The sequence below is a fragment of the Channa argus genome, chromosome 15 (genome assembly GCF_033026475.1).
Source record: "Channa argus isolate prfri chromosome 15, Channa argus male v1.0, whole genome shotgun sequence".
Lineage (NCBI taxonomy): Eukaryota > Metazoa > Chordata > Actinopteri > Anabantiformes > Channidae > Channa > Channa argus.
The window spans coordinates 5,603,336-5,621,676 of NC_090211.1; the positions used below are offsets into that span (position 1 = coordinate 5,603,336).

At 38.4% G+C, this 18,341-nt stretch overlaps 1 protein-coding gene across 3 annotated transcripts; it reads left to right on the top strand.

The window, feature by feature from the left end:
* Window positions 1-1,172: 1,172 nt before the first annotated feature.
* On the top strand, window positions 1,173-17,318 carry mmd (monocyte to macrophage differentiation-associated). Of its 3 annotated transcripts, none has more exons than XM_067476068.1 (7): window positions 1,173-1,699; window positions 12,097-12,178; window positions 12,347-12,507; window positions 13,519-13,593; window positions 13,683-13,784; window positions 14,805-14,874; window positions 15,471-17,318. In XM_067476068.1, the coding sequence occupies exons 1-7, from the start codon at window positions 1,662-1,664 to the stop codon at window positions 15,672-15,674; spliced, it is 732 nt and encodes a 243-aa protein (XP_067332169.1). In that variant the 5' UTR covers window positions 1,173-1,661; the 3' UTR covers window positions 15,675-17,318. The 3 variants fall into 3 exon arrangements, with proteins under 3 accessions (XP_067332169.1, XP_067332167.1, XP_067332170.1); XM_067476066.1 differs by lacking the exon at window positions 1,173-1,699 and adding an exon at window positions 10,771-11,231; XM_067476069.1 differs by lacking the exon at window positions 1,173-1,699 and adding an exon at window positions 10,772-11,216.
* Window positions 17,319-18,341: the final 1,023 nt, after the last annotated feature.

Below are 18,341 nucleotides of genomic sequence, written 5' to 3' on the forward strand. Positions count from 1 at the left end.
GGGAAAGCCATTGGTCTCAGCAATAAGTGCCAGAAACAGTCTATAAACAGGCATTCGTTAATAACTAATGGTCAAAATTAAACACTGACTATCTTGTCTGCACTCTGATCTTTTTCTGCAGCCAGGTTCGTCTTGGCTTACCTGAGCCACATTTGTCTTAAAGTTCATCTTTTGCTGATTGAACCACTGACCAGCCTTACTGGCTGAGCTACAGTCGCCCCCATTTGAAACATGGTAATATTGTTTTTATTTATGTCCACATAAAACAACACTGTACTGTTTGCTCCCCGTGTCTCTCTCTGCTTTCTACATTGCTCTAACTTGTTCATCCTTGTTATTTGCTGCCCTCTGCTGTCCATCAGCTTTACAGCAATAGTCAGTGTCAGGTGTCTGCACAGTACAGTTCTTGTTGGAAAAAAGCTTCTTCTGCCCTTTTGTTCCCAATTCAGCACAAACCCACAGCAACATGCACCTGCAGACGCTGATTCATGCATTGCCATGTATCAGTAGAGACTATAAACCCAAGGAGTTTTCTCTCTACTCGGATAATCCCTTCTCTGAATCCCCAGGACTCTACAAAGAGGAATGAAGTGTACATACAGAGGACAAAGGCTGCTGTAATCTGTGTGGACTGCATGTTGAGCAAGTTCTAGATCATAATTTCAGGATAAGATTGTCTTTCACCTTCTGTGGTTAATCATGTTTTCTGTTAGCATGTTAGCATTTTCTGAGTAGCTTTTTAGTCACGCTCTCTGGCCCCTATTTAGCCAGATGGCTTCCTCCGTCAATCCCCGCTCACAATCAAGATTAAGATTACACAGCACACACAAATGCTCCCACACAAACACACACAATCATGCACTCTTATATGTCAAATACCCAGTAATTAACTTGCCAGCAGATGATATAACAAATAATCTGCCACAGTGGCTGAGTTACAGCTGAATCTTACATTATTAAGACAAGCCACACAGAGAAGAAACTCAAGGTTGGAGGAATGGCACGGATTAAAGTATTTTTACCCCAAAGCCACGTATCTACGCGCTTGTCTGAAACAGAGCGGTGGAAGACAGAAGTGAGTCAGAGAGGGAGGGCGGGGATGGTACAGCAGCAGAGAGACAGATTGAGGAGGATAAAGAGGGAGAAAGCCCTGCTGTCACTAGGCTTGTGTAGTTTTTCTGCAGGGCAGTTGATACATTACTACCATCCCCTACTGCGAGGTGCTTGTTCTTTGGGGCCTCAGGGCCGCACAGCATGAAGCAAGAACCATGGGCTTTCTGGAAAACTACCAGGAGATCGACCCTGTTACTTTGAACCTTTGCATCCTTATTGCAAGCTATGTTATCTTGCTGCTGGTCTTCCTGATATCGTGTATCATGTACGACTGCCGGGGCAAAGATCCCACCAAGGAGTACGCCCCAGACCCACAGCCGACCCAGTCTCCGATCAGGTTGGTGGTGATGCAGAGCTCACCAGCTTCAGTGGGACGGTGGGACACGGCCAACATGATCACAACCTACCACGAGCCAACGCACTTGGACTTCAGGGAGAAGAAAAGCACAATGGTCTAAGAAACAGTCAGAGGACTCACCTATGTACATACCTGACTCTTTTTTTGTACACACATTTCTTTTTACATTTCCTTATTTTTCTCTGGAGTTATGCTAAAATTTGACCTACACAGGACCACACTTGGACGGTAAGGAACAATGACATGTGCCGATGTCTTTAAGTGCTGTGTGTATGCACATGGAATCCCACTTTATCTTAAAGATCTCAAGCCAAAGCCTTGCAGTCTGCCCCAGAGAAGTCACAACTGATAAAGCACAGGGAATAAAGAGGGCATATCTGATGTGTTTAGTTGTGTTGACAGACATGGTGGATTAAGATTTGGGTTAGGGCAAAATACGGAGCATCTGTGGCTCATGTTGTCTCATTAAACAACCCTTTTTAGGACAAACAGGTGCCTTCAGCTGAGAAAAAAAGTGTCACATTTTGACAAAACTGACGTCTCCAACACAAAGATAAACCTCAACTTGCATTGCTTCTATTCAGGGTGATCAGTATTTGGTTAAGTCTGAATGGACAGTTACCCTCCTACAACTTTGAGGAAGTGTTATGTGGATGAATGTGGTTGTCAAGGGGGCAGACAGATGGTTGATAGTTCTCCGATCAAGGGCGTGACCTGCCAGGTCTAGTTTTCTTATTTTAAGAGGTGCCTTTAATCACCACCTCCTCACAGCCGAGGGACAATAGCCCTTTGATCGATTCAGCGCTCAACTTACCTGCCACAGTACAAACACATGTCTCAAAGTTTATCTGTTGTTTGTCTTCAACAATTTGATTAGCACGATAAGCGAAGAGAGCCAACAACAACAACAAAAAAAAGAGCTTAAGCTCCTGAACGGTATTACTTTCTCTTTAACATATCTGATATTACAAGTTTAGATATTATATCAAGTCTGTAGAAACTGCAAACAAAGTTTTATTTAAACAAGATTGAAGCGCATGATATCATTATGTTCAGTAAGTAAACAGTGTAGAGTTGACACAACACAATAATTGCTCTGAGTGAGTCTGATGAGATGAGATGAGGTCAGATACACCTCTAATGCACTCAGAACTGGTCCTTCAATTGATACATTTGATAATATTGCGCTCCTTCTGGCTCTGTCGAAACCCTTTAAAGGAATACATCAGGATATTTTAACAAGGTTTTACTAGTTATCCATATAAAACAGGCTATTGGTCCTTGAAAGTTTTCCTGCTTTCATCGGTTTCCACGAAGCTTGACTACACAGTAAGAAATCAGGCACCCCTTCCTTTTGAAAATTGCACCTCAATTTTCACCTGAAATACTCTGTGATACTGTATGAAACCTCAATCACTGCACTAGGCAACATCGATTCTGAATCTATTTAAAATGATTTGTTTTTAAGATAAATTTCACTCTATTGTTCCTCTGTGCTGCGCTGAAGGATATGACCAAACAACGTTTTACAGGAGTACAAACTAATCATTGCGTCAGCCTTTGAAATTTAGGAGGACCATGTGTGCTTTTACATATCACACATATATGAACCAGAGTACATGGATGAAAAAGGCAAAATAAAGGAAATTAATACAAACACAAATGGTTAACCAGTATCACAATCTGTCTGACATACACTAAGATTTGGCAACAGTGACTGTATATTTCTCTCCACTTACCCTTCATTGCTTGTTAGTTTTTAATGTTACAGCCTTCAGACTTTGACTCACAGCATCATCCTCTGAGAAATAGTATATTTATCTCTATTTTGATCGCTGTAGGCCATGGTCTGCACCTTTCAGGATTCCTCAGAGAAATATGTAGAACACTTTAACCAATCACTTGTTTCTTTCAGAAAAATGTAGATAAAATCAAAGATGATCCATGTTAGCAGGAATAAATCCACACCATCTGGATGACAACCAAAGAAACGCTGATTAAATCACACATGCACAAATATGATAAAAATGTGGACATGAAGCAGGTTTTAGCAAATAATTTGTGCCCCAAATACTTAAAATATACAGATAGTCCAGTTGTTGAATCTGCACTGTACAAATATGTTTCCAAGTTAACTTCATTAGGTATTTATTTGTTAAGAAGCCCAGAACAACATCAAAACAAAGTTCAACTTTAATATCATCATAGTAGAAAAGTTATTATCAGTGAGCAAAAAAAAAGAGTGGAAAACTTATTTTAAACACTGTAACTTTGATAGATTCCAATTCGGTTTGGTTTATGGACTGTTGACATTTTATATGAGTCTCAAGGGAACAGTGAGGTGCCTTTTGTGTGGCCCTCATTTCTTACTGTGTAGTCAAGTTCTGGGTGAATGAGTCAGGTTCATGGACACTACTGAAATCAGGAAATCTTTTATCGACCAACAGCCTGTTCCATATGCATAAAGACCAGTCATGTTTCTATTACTTAGAATTAGAAGTTTTCCTCTGTATTCAACCCATCCACCTGGGGGGAGCATTGGGAAGCTGCAAGCAGCACCTGCGGTTTGAGCTGATATATGGACCAGGAGTCTTCTGTATCACCAACAGGTTTTGTGAGTAATAACTGTGCTGTGTGAAACCCCAAAGTCTGTCTACTGATGGACATAAGTCAATGAAGCACCCTTTTGGAAAAGTTATAGTTATATTTAAGCCTCTCTTTCCGATCATGCATCTTATGTAATTTGTGAATCTTGCTCATAGGTGTGAATGTGAGTATGAATGGTTCTCAATTTTTAAGTTGAAATTGTCAGAAAGGAGATAATTCTACTTTCTGTTTGTGATTGAGATCATAGTGGGTGCTGGAATGCATTATGAGAAGAGGTGGTACTAAAGTTTTGGCCACCCTATTAAAAATGAATGAGGGAACATTAGAACATAGAACATTAGTGTACCTAATAAAGTGGCCAGTAAGTGTATGTGTACTGTATGTATTACAGTATAGTCCCTCATAACAGCAATAAAGCCAAGTATGCTATTAACTTATTTTAGCTAGTTGAACTAGTTGAAGTTGGGCCAACAGAAAACAGAATGCAATAATTTGCAATTCACAATAGAACATAAACAACATATCAGATGTTGAAACTGAGAGATTTTACCATTTCATGGAAGATATTAGCTAATCTTGAATATGATGGCAGCAACACATCTGAATAAGTTCTTGTATCAACTGTCTGTAAATGTGTGAGACCAGTTGCTGGAGTTTTATGAGAGTAATGTATGGATTCTATCTGCTCAACAGTCCTGGGCCTTTGTTGCCGGATTTTTTGTTTTATGATGCGCAAAATGTTTTCTATTGAGGAAAGGTCTGGACTGCAGGCAGGCCAGTTCAGCACCCGGACTCTTCTCCTATGAAGCCATGCTGTTGTGATGGATGCAGTATGTGGTTTAGCATTGTCTTGCTGAAATATTCTAGGACGTCCCTGAAAGAGATGTTGTCTGGATGGGAGCATATGTTGCTCTAAATCCTCTATGTACTTTTCAGCATGGATGGTGCCTTTCCAGATGTGTAAGCTGCCAACGCCATAGGCACTAATGTACCCCCACACCATCAGAGATGCAGGCTTTTGAACTCTCCTCTTTAGTCCGGATGACAGGGCATCCATGGTTTTTTCACAGACAGTGATTTCTGGAAGTGTTCCTGAGCCCATGTAGTTATGCCCAGTAGAGAATCATGCTAGTTTTTATTGAAGTGCTGTCTGAGGGTCTGAAGATCACAGGCATCCAGACCTTTGGCCTTGTCACTTGCACACAGAGATTCCTCCTGCTTCTCAGAATCTTTTAATGATAGAATATACTGTAGATGGTGGGATCTTCAAAGTCTTTGAAATTTTCCATTGAGGAACAAATGCTCCTCCATTTGTTTTTTTCTTTGCTGCAATTGCTTTTCCACCATTTTGTTGTCCCTATTTCAAATTTTTTAACATGTGTTGCTGCCATCAAATTCCAAATAAGCTAATATTTACCGTGAAATGTTAAAATCTCTCAGTTTCAACAGCTTATATGTTGTTTATGTTCTATTGTGAATAAAGTAAGGGTTAATGAGATTTGCAAATCATTGTACTGTGTCTTCATTTATGTTTTATACATCGCCTCAACTTTTTTTGAATTTGGATTGTATATTAATAATAGAATTGCTTTGATTTTACAAGCCTGTCATGTTTACATTGCTTAAAGTTGTCATTTTGTGAACATAATGGAAATAGGACACAACAGCGTGATGGAAAATTGTGTCGCATGGGTTTTTCCTGGCAAAGTGATAAAGATAACTCAGTAAAGCTGCTGCTTGGAACAGTTTTCATTTTGGTTTACAAACATTTCCTGGAGACAGGGCAGAAATAATCCCATTAGTGAAGTTTAACATTAGTGGAGGTCTGCAGAATATAAACTATACATGTACTGTAGTATATCAATTAGTACTTAATTAAATGTAATTAATTAAATTAGTCTGGCTCTCAAAGTAGTTCTATATGAATTCCTTTGCTTTAAAAGGCTTACTCCATCCGCTTTTTTATGCCTCTAACCTTCGTATCTTTCAAAACTATTTATACAGTACAGTAAATTAGTTATACTATCTTAGTGAGAGACTAAGCAACTGAATAAGTTTTTGTTGTCTGGTTCCTGATTAGTGAACAGACAACTTCGATTTGTGCTGCCAGCACTTGACAGAAATAGATTTGACCTCTTCCTGTAAACGTGGACCGAAACCTCAGCCGAGATTTGTGTAATCCTGCTACTTCTTAGAAATGTGTAGTAAATGGATGTCATTCATAAAGTTTGGATATGGCTTTTCTCCGTACATCTTGTAAAGATTACCAAAAAGAATTTGAATATGTTATGTAATTTAGAGAAATTATATCTTACATGAAATGACGTAAAGTATCAAATGACGTCCATCTCAGTCTGACTGAGCTAGATCTACCTCCTCTCACTTACATTATATCCAGTATATTTTAGTAACCACCATTATCTTTCACAAACACTATAGTGGCAGTGATGCATTTGCTTTAAATCTTTAGAAATTCATTTTACATCTTTTCTCGTTGGCGGGTCAGGAGCAGTGCCACAAATTAAAATCTAGTGATATGCAATGTTAAAAAAAAATTTATCAGCTTCTTCATTAATTCATATTAGAATAATGAAACAGATATGGACACATTGGTCTAACTACAGTGCAGTCAAAAGGTAAATGCCTCCATCATACTGAGGTTTAAAGTGAGTACAGGACAGCAGACATACCTCGGTGCTCTTTGTAATCCTCAACCTGAAGCATCCATGTGCTTTTCCACTTTAGAACACGCTACGCTCAGCTCGTTAGCTGCAAGAGTCATTAACTTGACTAAAGCAAAACACCTCAACTGTAAAGCTCCTAACCTTCATAAACGTTTTTTTTTTTTTTTTTCAAGGTGAACAAAAAACCCACAATTTGAAGGAATTAAAATTGTTCCACTTAATTTAACAGGCAAAAAGTTGTTTGGAAAAATATGTTACAGTTCAGAGTTTTGCAAATGGAAATTATGCAGTCAGTAACTGACTAAATACAAAAAGGTTTAAATAAATAAATACATTCTCTAAAGCTGTTTAGCACTTTCTGTTGAAGCCACTTTTAAAAGTACTGCTGTTTCAATGTTGGGGACTAGTTTCCGTCTTTACAATTATAACTTTTCTATATAGTTGCTGCGATACCAAAGGTTTTTCCTCCATATTAATTTCCTTACCTTCCCCAGTGAAAGTAAACTACAGGTAATGCATTTTAATATGAAACGATAAAGAAATTACAAAGCCGTTAAACCCTGACTTTCGCATGTTTTATTTTAAAGGCGTTCCCATCTACAGTAATTTCCTGAAGGCCGGCAGCAGTTGTTACATTACCAGCAACACATATGTTTCAGCCTTGTATTTCAGACATTTGTAGCATTTGCCTGTGAATGATAGTGCTTGTTTCCAGTTTGTGTTCTCAGTATAAAACTATATGATACCTTATCTTGTTGTTGGGCAGCTGAGAGGTAAAGTGTAGGACAGTGAAACTAGGTCTGCATTGTTCTGATCCTCATGAGACAGTAAGAGTGTGTCAGACAACATTTGACCCATGAGTTGTCAAGAAGTTTAGACAATGTTAGACTGTCTTTTCGTATTGTTTTTTAACTCATTACTAAAATGTTACTCCTGGATTCTGCAATTTTGTAATTTGTTGGTTTGTTATAGTTGTTTTTTTTAGAATCAGCAATTAAAAGGTAGGCCAGGCATTCAGGCGAACGCACAGCAACTGGCCTGTCATTGACACTATGGTAACTAGGAGCGGGTTTATGCAGGGGCTGATGAAAGGACAAAGAACTGGTGTGTTGGAAGGAGCAGGGTCAGACCATCAGATAAGGAAAGAAATAGACTGATGGTAACTGGTGGAGAGGTGACGAGGGCTGACTTGCAAAATACAGCGGTGCAAGGAACTGTTATGTAATACACTATCTGGTTGGCATGTTGTTTACTTCACTCTTCAAAGGTCAGAGATGGGATTTTTGCAGATTACACATGAGTGACACAAGAGAAAATATGAATCATTAGTTTCATCTGAACTTTATCCCCAAATTTCTTAACATTTAATTTGATAGTCCATTTAGACAACAGCCCAATAAGCATCAATAAATGGCCATCATCCATTTAATGCCATTCTCAGCCACTGATCAGACCTTTGCTCAGGTTGAGGCTGGTTGGAGCAGAGCAGGGTATTAGGTGATGTCATGGAAGCACACAGACTAATTAAGGTACAGTCACGTTAGCGCTCAGTTCAACAGAACTGCTCTGCCCTCAACAATGAAGAAGGATGTGATGTCACATTACTGATGAGGGTGATAAATAAATATTCAGTGTACACAGTCACTAAAGGGAAAACAGACTTGAAGTATAGAAGGTGATGACAAATGTTTCCATATCCAGTACATTATCATTTCAACTGACAGACAATACAAATGTGCAGATCAAAGTTACAGTGTTGACTGTGACATGCGGACATATGTGTGAGCTGCTTGGGAGATTGCATCAAAACAAAATTGTTTAATCAGTTCCATACAGACTTTGCCTTCAATGGGAGGACTATAATTATATGTTGAAAAAGCTCTCAAATGCTACTAGTGAAGAAGACAGCTAAATGTCCTCAGGTGGTTTGATGACACTGACTTGAGTCAGTGTTGGGTGGTTCTAAAGACTGCACGCATGAAAGTCAGAGGTTGAGATGTTAGAACAACTGAGCTTACCAGGCACCAATAGATTCATGACTAAATCTCTGACCATCTTTGTAGAGTGGCTTTGTGGGTAATGAAGGCTCTGGATTTTGAGGTGTAGGAAGTATGTGTATAATATCAATACCTCTGAATATCACATTAGGTCTAAACTAACACATGCTGCTTGTGTGATGTGGCATTCCAGATGAAACATTATCCACCTCCAAAGTCAGGAAGGGATCAGTGCTACTGTGACACTTTTTTTTACAACCAGGACAGGATGTCATCCTGAGAGTTGCATGTTGACATGCTGCCAACCTGCGGATCTGTATCACATTAAAGGTGTTAGAGAAGCAGCATGGGGAAAAAGCTGACTGAAGCCAGAAACAAGGAGATGCTGTCCCCCGACATATGGCCTCTGCCGTTCTCCTATTGTCCGTGCTAATTTCCTTTCTAAAATCCACAAATGAACAATGAATTCTTTCTCTTCATCTGGATCAATCCAATATTCTGCTCCTACTAGTACAACAAAGTTCCATATATCTTTATTTGATTTAGTACAGCATTTGTCTTTTATTTTCCAGTATTTACTCAATCTTAGTTTGTTGTTATCCAAGAGAAAGCGATTATCTGCATCTGAGGATAGCTCTCAGACAAGAAGTACTGTAGAAATTTTATGTAAGCCAGTTCTTTCTTGTTTTGTGCAGCAACAGTCACTACAGTAACAGAGAGTACTATAAGCCTAAGGACTGAACTTTGGTCATACAGAAATACTCTATGTCTAGTAATCTGATCACGTTACAGTGCTATTGTGTAAGTGGTGAGACTCGGTGTCTGGCTGTGTCAGTATGCCTGCTGCAACATTTGACTCAGATTGTTGCAACAACAACTGCTCTACCACATGAATTATTAATGTCTTTGTCAATGATAGTGGTTGCAAAGGGCCAGTCCCAGCGCCTCATGTTCACAGCTGTATGTGTGAAATGATAAAGTGTAAATATGTCAAAAAGAAACTAGACTGAAAAAGAACTTGAAAAGAACTAGTGTAAGCCAGTGACACATTCAACACATTCAGTAAAACATCTTATATCTGAGAGGAATTTGTTGTATGTAACATTTCTTTGACAGAAACATCTGTAGGCTACTGTATTAACTATATGTAAGGAAAATATCAAAAACTGAACAATTGCCACAGAATGTTAAATCAAATATTAGCTTGTTGATAATCCTTCTGAACATACATATTGAGTAATACATTTATAACTGTAATTGAGCTTTTAATGAGGTAGGTATAAACAAACTACACAAACAGTTTAAATTGGACCGAGACTTCTGAACTTATCTTTTCATATCTATTAAAATGTAACTCCACGAATAAAAATAATGGCACTACTTTATAATCAATTATTCTTAAAATGGTTCAACTTGTAACTAACTAATAATCTATAAAAAGTACATTATAAATTATATTTATATAAATTATAAATTATTTATAATGGAATGCTTGCAACTTATAAACCTTATGTAAATGGAATCTAAGTGCTAAAAAGGCAGCAGTTCAATGAGAACATTGCTTCTGTGATTTTTAAAAAATTTGATACTGCATCAGTGAACTGTTTATTTTAACTTTTACAAATGAATGCATTGTTCACATGACGTGCGATAAAATAAGCATGAAAAGGTCGTGAAACACAGATACAATCACAAACTGGGTCACTGAATATCACAACAAATAGAAATCACTTTGCATAATACATTGAAAAAGAGCGAAAAGGGAGATTATGAGACACTGAGCAAAACCAACACAATGTCCAATATGTCAGAATTTATTTATTTCATTGTTTGTTTGCCATAAAAAACTAATAACACTGTACGTAGGCGATCTTTACACATCCAGCATGTGACTATTTTCGCTTCACTTTAGCCTAGTTATCTAAGAGCTGATTGGTTGGTTTGCCGGTCATGTCACTGCCCATTGGTTGAACCTGTTTTCAATAATATCTCACCACCGGTTGGGCGGCGGGACACAAAAAGAAATCATATTTTGTTTGCGGGGAGCAACTTGTCAGTGGTCGGTGGGGGCTATTTGCTTGCGGGGATGCTTTCTGTTTGTCCTGGCTGCCGATGGTGCTCATGAATATTGCAAGCTTAAAGAGGAGGCGGTGAATCAGTATTTTGTTACAGAATGGTATTACGAAAAAGACTAAAAAAATGCCTTTGCAGTGGGAGTGTTAGTGCTGCCGGTGCCTTGTAGCTGAAGTGAAAGTTAGCTTCTGAATAGCGTGTCGTTAGCTGGCTAGCTAATGCTAGGCCTTCCGTTTCCTTTGGGTTGTCAGGACACTTTTGTTTCATTTTTGCCTCTGGAAACTCGGGGTTTGTAGCACTTTTTGTTGCTGGCGTTTGCTGTTTTTTTCTTTGCCGTCAGTTTGAATAGATCTCTGAAATGAAGAGTGTGAACAGCTTTCACAGGTGGGCAAAATCGCTGTAAGTGTAAAAATATTTGATGATATAGATGTAACAATGTCACTTGTAATCTCAGATATTTGCGTATATTATTGCTTGCTTGGTATATAAAGTATGAACTAAAGACATTTCAGATTAAAGCGCGTTGTTTTGGCACAGCAAATAATCGAAAATAATAGATTAGGGATTAAACATTAGTAACCTGACAGGTCTATGGTTATGTTAAGTTATGGTATTTGTTTAATTCAGCAACATGAAGATTCACTCATTCCCTGATTCCCTCTCAGATGTGAAGTCTTTTTGTAGGATGTGGATTGTGTACTGGTCACAACAGGACATTAAAGTTATCTTTTCAGGCTCTGGGAGCTTTCGCTGACCAGAAATGTCAAACTGTCAGTTTTTAAGTTGGATTTGAAATGTATTATGACCAACTATCCAAATCTCTCATTCTGTTAAATGAATGATGTGATTAATGTAGGCATAGATAAATACTTTTATCAAACTTTTGCTGTGCTTAAATATGATAAGTGCCATTAAACTGTCATTTCTTGAACTGATAAATGCACATTAAAATCTGCCACAAAGTGTGAATTGAGCTTTTAAAAGTTGTACACCATATTAGAGTAATAGTATATGTGTGGTTAGAATGTGTTTGCATCCATGTTAAAGCTTTTTTTCTTACATTGTCTGTGCAAACAATGTGTGATTAATTACTGGATATAGTATTCACAATACATATACTGTTCAAAGATTTTCTGCTTTGTTGTTCTGAATACTGGAAGCTAGTGTACATTTATATTAACGTTTAGGAATGATTCAAGATGCAAAGAAATAGTAGTAGTGAAGCTGCTTGCTGTAGTTGATTTTTTTGCTTAACTTGTTTCAGGTTTATGAACAGACGTGCTTCTGCTAACTGCCGCTACCAGCCCACCTGCTATGAGCATGCAGCAAACTGCTATACTCACGCAGTGAGTAGCTTTTAACAGCTTTTTTTTTTTTTTTACCACCTTTTTCTTTAAATTGATTTCATGCTCGCCCATTGATGTAAATCAGTAATGAAAGTTCACAGTAACTATACATATTGAGAAGCTGATCTGATGTTGTTTAAATATGTTCTGTAATTTTATTTTTGGTAGCTCCTCATTGTGCCGGCCCTTGTGGGCATGGCTTTTCTGCACCGTCTGTCCGACAACTCTTGGGAAAGGATCACAGCCTGGGTGTACGGGATGGGCCTGTGTGCCCTCTTTGTAGTTTCAACTGTGTTTCATATCATCACCTGGAAGAAGAGCCACATGAGGTAAGAAGCACAGTGGCAAACCATGGTGGCAGAGATGCTAGACTTAAGTGTATCCGCACACTCTGTCATTAAATTATACAGTACATAATATACATACAAGTAAATACAAAATGTATGAGTACACGGAGCATGAGACACAAACATTCAGCTATTCCTGTTGTAATATATAGAGTTAGAAAAATGGTATACCCTGGTACTAGTTTCTCATTTAAAGTGGTGAAAGTAGAAACAAGTTTAGTTTCTGGGATCTCTGCCAAACTATTACTTCACGTTTATCAATGTCAAAACAAAGTCCCTTTATCAACACTGTTTCATAAGAAATTCATTTTTTAATTAAAATAAAAATGAAAGCCAAGTGTGTTAAATACAAGCAGCTACTTTGAACAGATTGGGTAAAAGCAAGATATTTTATTCTCTACTATTGTACGGCTGCAGACACATTTCACACTGCATCAAAAAAGTATTGAGCTTTGTTGTCTAGCACCGTTGATAATGTTATGAAAGGTCAAATTGCCAGGGGTAAGAAAGGCATAGTAATGGGCATTTTACTGCGATTCCTTTTTTTTTTTTCAAAACTGAAAGCTCTTCAGTATTTGTTAATCAATGTTGTGAGTTCTTGTACTTGCTGCTGAGAGTTGTAGGTCATATGCTAGGTCACCTGTGTAATTGAGCTTTCCATTAACTACAATACAGTTTTGGTTTTTTTGTTTTTTGTCATGATACTTCAGACCAATAATAAAGACTTAAAGTAGCTTTACTAGTCTAACATCATCTTTGCTGTTGTGGATGTTTTGTATTGTTGAGATTTGAGTTTCACTTCATTTGCACTTTACATTGCTTGTTCAGATAGTACTTTCCATATGACTCAGCACTTGCCTGAAAACATAATGCTACTTCTTGTAATGGAGATTTTTACTTCTGTGTGAATATTCAAATAATGTGTCTGCTTTGGACATCAGATACCTAGATTAAGAATGGCCTCTGCCTCTGCTCTCTGTTTGTCTTATTTAGATCTGTGGAACATTGTTTCCATATGTGTGACAGAGTGGTCATCTATTTCTTCATTGCTGCATCCTACACACCTTGGTGAGGGTCACATGGAACAGTTTAAATTGACAAGTGCTTGTGTTATACATGTGTGCACATAATCTGTAATTTTCTTTGTTTCTACTCAGGTTGAACCTGCGTGAACTGGGCCCTTTAGCAGCACACATGCGCTGGTTTGTGTGGCTCATGGCTGCTGCTGGAACTATCTATGTCTTCAACTATCACGAAAAGTGAGTTTGTGTTACAGTTAGTTTAGTGCAAGTGCGTGTGTGTGTGTAAGTAAGTAACTAACTAGCAGTAAATCTGGCTGTAGCTCCTCACATGTGAATATTTGCTGACTTTCTTAAACTTAAATTGGATATTGTGGGGATAGCACCTGCCTACCTAAACTCCCTCATCCAGGCTTACAATCCCTCCACTGTGCTCTGCCAACAAATAGCATCTGGTGGTCCCATTACATCACCAAAAACCCCAAGCTAACTCTTTAGCTCTGTGGTCCCATGAAGGTGTGACAAGCTACCAAACTCAATAGCCTCACTCCCAGTATTAAAATTATTATTTAAAATTTAAAACCTCTGCTCATAAAACCCAGAACACGGCTACCATCAGTCGTGAAAGAGTTAAAAAAGGTAGTTTTGCTCCTTTATTTCCTCCTCCTTACTCCACGTCTCTCTGTTGGCTGTGTCACGCACAACAAATCTTTTGATTCTGTGGAATCATAAAAGCTTTAAGGCAGGTTTGTCAAGTTTTGGCTGGGCTTCATTTCTTTGTTTGTGCTCAGTCATAATGAGCCTTTACTGAGTCATCAAACACCTCTATGTCATTAGTGTTGTCCCATGTGGGTTGCTAAGGACAAGTGTCACTTTTCTTTACTGCTGTACCAAACTTGGACAAACATACCCTCAAACACATGTCATCGGAACAAATCGTTGCATTTTTATAAACCAGCTTCAGTTTATTTATCAAACACAAATAGTTGTGGTACAACCTGTCAATCTGTGAGAAGAAGCTCCTAGTTTTCCTTCAAAATCAGCCCTGGCTCACCTCCAACCAATGTCACTTCTTATCATTTATTTCCTGCATTTCTAGATGCTGCTGTTGTCATGCACATCTGATAAGGGCATAAAAGGGGACCTTTATTTAAATAATATGGAAATTTCTTGCTCGTCATGTTTGCTTGCTGCTTTGCTGGTGCTCGTATTTTGAATCACCTTGTCAGTGAACATATTTCCTTTAATTTGTTTCCACAGGTATAAACTTGTAGAGTTGGCCTTCTATTTGACGATGGGATTCTTCCCGGCATCAGTAGTAACGTCAATGGTATTTTATTTACACTCTTCATACTGAATTATCCCATGTATGTTCCTCCATACAGCAGCTCCACAGGCTGCAGCAGCAGGGTGGATTTGATTGAGTGTCTCTTTGCTGATAATGGGACATAGGGGCCTTCACTAGGCCTTGTTAATTCCACTGTAAATTGAAGTCTATTTTATAGTTAGTAGTATCAATAAACTTAATGAGCTACATTAGAAAACAGAAAGGGTTTAAGCCACTCTGCATTACATCTGTAACAACAGTCTATTGTTGCAGGTAAAGGAGAATGTATTGTTCTTCTGAGGTTAAGCAAAAGTTTTCTGTCTCGCTGATTTGTTCTTTTATTATTTGCTGCCTTCTTGTGGTTCCAAAGAAATTCAAGGCTTTCTGCTACTTCTGAGTTTTCTCTTTATAATACTCGGTTTTCTGTTCTGCAGTGGTTTGTCAGCTAGTGTGTCTCAGCACTAAAAGTTATTTTCTTTTGCATGTTGGCATTTTTTGCACACTGTACATAACTGTCAGAATGAGTAGATTTTATACAAACAGCTGGAGTATAGTTTTCCATTCAGATCTTGTCTACTCTTGTTTTATCTGTCCTGCAGAGCAACACTGATGGGCTTCAAGAGCTGGCCTGTGGCGGACTCATCTACTGCCTTGGTGTGTTGTTCTTCAAGAGCGACGGCATCATCCCCTTCGCCCATGCCATTTGGCATGTTTTTGTGGCGCTGGCTGCGGCTGTGCACTACTACGCCATCTGGAAATACCTCTACAAGTCTCCCAGCACTGACACGCTCCTGGACTCGTGACCACGGTGGGGAACTGGTAGCTGCAGATACATCTCCCCCACTTGCTCCTAAGCAGAGCGCCTGCACACTGACTTCCTCGACTGCCCACTGAAGCTGCAGCAACGTTTACAAAAACAAATACTGACCATGAGTTGTTTACAGTTTTCCAAGATGGAGATTGGATTTATTCAGCGGCTCCCTGACAAGTAAAAGCTACTTTTAGAGCTGTTTTGTACAACTTCAGTCTAAAGTAAACAGTAGAGTGAGGGAGGGAATATAGAATTTTTACACTTAGTATTGACTTCGGCACATTCTTGAGTATTTGAGAAATTTGATAGTCTTTTGTATCACTTGAACAGAATCACATTCCACATTGGGGGTCATTTGTGAGTATCAAAGCCTAGAGATTGTGGAAATCCAAAGCCTGTTTCTGCTGGTGATTTTAACACTGAGGTTATCAGGTGCTAAAGCTAAGCTTTAATGAGTCTGGGCATAAATATCCTTATGCTTGAGTTTTAGTACCAATACCAAAATGATGCAGTTTTTGATACTTTTGAAGTATTAATGTGTTTCTCTACAAAAGCAACATTGAATTTAACAAAAGTAGCCAAAAGTCTGTTTAACTTTCTAAACATAAGCAGCAGAGCAGGAACTTTACAAAAGTAAAATCATTTTATGTGAGCAAAACTTGATTTAAATCACGGATCAAAGAATAAGTAAAGTTTCTGACCAGAACATTTGATGTCAGCCTTTGAAACTCTACCAAAAGGTGTTTTGATATTCAGATATAAGCAGTAGTTAATGCACATCTGAAGAGTTTGAAATTAATTAGAGGTCTGTGTTATGATGGTAAATGTTTTTAAATGTCAATGAGAAAGGAAATTGGAAATTTATTTAAAGGAAGATATAAATATTTGGCCGTTTTGTCTTCCAATTTTCTTTATATGAACTCTGCAGTTATTCTTTGTTGACCCATCTGATCAATATTCACACTTTTCTGTCTAATTCGAGCTTTGTTTCCCGCTCTAATTAAAGTGCAGTACTCTGTTTTTAGTGAACTAGTCTGTATTGATAGTCTGTAGAGCCCCCTGCTGGTGGGCTGATTCCCACCGTTTCAGGGCGTGTGAAGGTGTTTTAAATGAGCCAAATAATGACTTCAGGTTCAGTACGATGAGACAAAATTGTTGTGTTGTATTTGTAATGTGAACTGTGCAGTAGAGTGTGTTTGTACAACAGTATTACATTTCCACTGATTCTTTCTCAGTCTTTGATTTGCACCACTAGGACAAACAGTGTTTCCTGCCTGTATTCTGAAGTGGGACTGATCAGTGGAGAAAACCTCATATTCGTGTCCTCCTGTCATGCTGTTTTGTTTTGTACATTTGCTTAATGGCTACTGATTTAAAAAAACGACCTTTGTGTTTCTTTCGTCTCAGTGATGTATGGAGCTGAATGCATATGTTTGAATTGTGGCTCTTGATGAAACAATTTCTTCAACCACTCTTTTTTTAACATTTGTATATTCTGATGTTCTGTTTATCATGTGATCCTGGCCTTTGCAGGGAAAAATGCTTCTTGTCTGTTTTATCGGCCAATAATGGTGCTGCATAAATGTAAATGCTCCTCCACTATACTAAATATTATATTTGTAATGTGACGAAATAATGATGCGCCATGTCTGCACTTCTTGACAAGATCCTCATTTATTCTGAGCACACATCATTTCCTGTTAAATAGCATTTGCATCAAATTCTCATCTTAGACTCATTTTGTGTAGGAACACAAACTGTGTCTAAAGTTTGTTTTCTGATGGGATTTAACACAAAGTATGAACAGTGATATGAAAAAGTAAGTGAACTGTTTGCAAATGTAGAAAGAGAAGGTTAAAAAAAGTGTTTTAATAACTGGTTGAACATCTTTTGGCAGCAATGACCTAAAGCAAGCACTTCCTGTAGCTGTAGATTAGACCTGTACTATATTCAGGAGGGATTTTGGCCATTCTTCTTTACAGAGCTGCTTCAGCTCAGCCATGTAGGACGCCTGCATGAACGGCTCTTATGAGGTCATTCTACAGCATCTATATTGGGTTGAGCTCTGACTGGATCACTTCAAAAGTCAGATTCTGTGTCTCTGAAGCCTTTCCATAGTATATTTACTGCTGTGTTGAGGGTCCTGGTCCTGCTGCATTACCCAGACTCTTCTTAGCTTTAGCTTGTTTTACAGCCACCCTGATATTATCCTGTAAAATACCATGAAAAATTAGGTAATTAATTTTCTCCTCCACGGTGCCAAGTGGTCCAGGTCACAAATTATTATGTTCCATCCACTGTATTTCACCGGGGGGTGTACATCTGTTCACAAGACATTTTCCCAGTAGTCTTGTGGAATGTTTGGAAAGTCAAAATGGTCTTTGGCAAACTTCATGCCAGCTACATTGTTGCCGTTGGAAAGCAATGGCTTCCTCCAGGGTGTTCGTAGAGGAAGTCACTGTTGAGTATTTTGCGAATGGTTGACTCATTACAAGAAATATTTAACTCAAATGAATCTTTCAGATCTTCAGCTGTTACTCAAGGGTTCCTTTTTATCTCACTGAGCATTGTGCCTTTGAAGTGAACTTGGCTGGGCACCCACTTCTTAAGAGAGTAGCCACAATAGCAAATTGTCCCCATATATAGACAACATGCCTAA